The 1,842-nt window shown below is 32.2% G+C and overlaps 1 protein-coding gene across 1 annotated transcript in view; it reads right to left on the reverse strand.

Annotated features, from left to right (window-relative positions):
• Window positions 1-328: 328 nt before the first annotated feature.
• Window positions 329-1,842, reverse strand: part of LOC125873755 (uncharacterized) — a 4,077-nt gene continuing 2,563 nt past the window's right edge. The window contains exons 7-8 of the mRNA XM_049554617.1: window positions 844-984; window positions 329-703 (exon numbers count right to left, since the gene is read on the reverse strand). Coding sequence (XP_049410574.1) covers window positions 329-703; window positions 844-984 — 516 coding nt within the window. The remainder of the gene's footprint in view (window positions 704-843; window positions 985-1,842) is intronic.

Raw genomic sequence — 1,842 nt, forward strand, 5'->3', positions numbered from 1 at the left:
GGTTAATTAGGTCGGGTTTGAATTTTTTAAAAAAATTGGGTATTTAATTAAAATTAGATTATTTTTGTTGATTTGGAGTTTTTCATCCAATTGAGGGGTACGAGTGACAAGTTTATAGATGGCAAGAGTATAAATACCTCGATTTTAATGGTGATGGAAAGATCAACAAATAAATGAAAATTGAGAGGTATTTCTGACCATTTTCCTTTTTTTTTTCCTTTGCATTTCTTTGAAAGGGCAATATAACATTCAAATTAAAGGTATTTATAGAACAAATAGGAGCAATTTTCTTCAACTTTTTTCATGATTTGGAAGAGTTTCTTTCCTATTAAACATGCGTACTTTCACCCGGTCCCCCATAAAGAACAAAATACATATCTTTTGCACCATATGAAAGTTGTATAAATTCAACCTTGTACATATTAGGATTATCGATGTGTGTGATTGTTTTATCTACTTCAATTGTCTTTCCTTTCTCGTTGAAAATTATAACTCCAGCACAATAAGCATCATAGGAAGAGTTTTCAATAGGAAAATAGCTTGATCCTATCGGAGGTTCTGGTACACCTGGTGGACTATATACAACTCCTCCCCAATCAACATTCGTAGCAAAACTTTTCAAGTCAGTGAAGAGACTTTGTGGCCAGAAACCTACTTGTGTAAACTCTTGTGACACTAAAACCCACCAATTTCCGGCTAAGTCCTTTTTTTGCAAAAAAAAATAAAAAATAATAATAAGTTGTCAATAACAATATTTACATTATCTCCTAACTATAATTCCTATATTTGAATAAAATGTTTAAAGACTATAAATAAGAAAAATAAAAACAATATAAAATGTACCCGATCAATGTACATTCTCGCACCCCAAGGTCTCCCTCCACGTTGTGAAATAGTATCCATGAATGAATTATCAAGAGGTAGGTCATAGTTTACTTGTACAAAGCCAGGACATAGTGTATTGAAGCAATGAATTTTACCAGCCTAAAAAAATAGATATATCTCATACATGAATTCTTAAAAATCAAGGTAAATAGTTAAACTAAGGGTGTGTTTTGTACGAAGGAAAATGTTTTTCTTGAAAAATATTTTCCTAGAAAATGTTTTCTTGGAAAAAAACAAGTGGATTTCTAAGTTATTTTCTCATGTTTGGTTGGTGAGTAGAAAATATTTTTTAATGTTTGGTTGGTAAATGAAACATATTTTTTAAAAAAATATCTTTAAGTTTTGGCTTGAGACTAGAAAATACTCTTTAGAAAAATAATTTTTATCCTGAAAATTAACTCGGATAATAGATCTAGGACCCGACCCTGACACCCGAACTAGGACAGGATCTTGACGAGTGACGACCATTCCAAAATCCGACCCTGAGATCTGACCATGCCCTAACCCAGAAATATTTTTTGTTAATATTGTTTTTTAAATAAGGTGCCGGAGGCGGAGGGGGAGGGGGGGGGGGGNAAAAAATGAAATTTTATGCATTTGAAATATTTTTCTAAAAAGAAATTGACTAGGGAGGGGGGGTGTCGTAGGGATTGGGTGGCGTAAAAAATTAAAATTTTAAAAATCAGAAATATTTTTCAAAAAAAAATTAAAAAAAATAAAGTTTGACGGGGGTTGGAATGGCTAGAGGGGTAGGGGTGACATAAAACATATTTTTTTAAAATTTGAAATATTTTCAAAAGCAATTTAAAAAGAATATTGATTGGAGTGGCCTGAGTGGGGGTTTAGGGATTAGGGGTGGGGAATGATGTAAAAAATGATTAAAATTTAAAATATTTTTCAAGTATAATTTTTTTAAAAAGAAAATTTAACGGGGTGTGTGTGTGTGGGGGGGGGGGG

The sequence above is a fragment of the Solanum stenotomum genome, chromosome 8 (assembly GCF_019186545.1).
Source record: "Solanum stenotomum isolate F172 chromosome 8, ASM1918654v1, whole genome shotgun sequence".
Classification (NCBI taxonomy): Eukaryota; Viridiplantae; Streptophyta; class Magnoliopsida; order Solanales; family Solanaceae; genus Solanum; species Solanum stenotomum.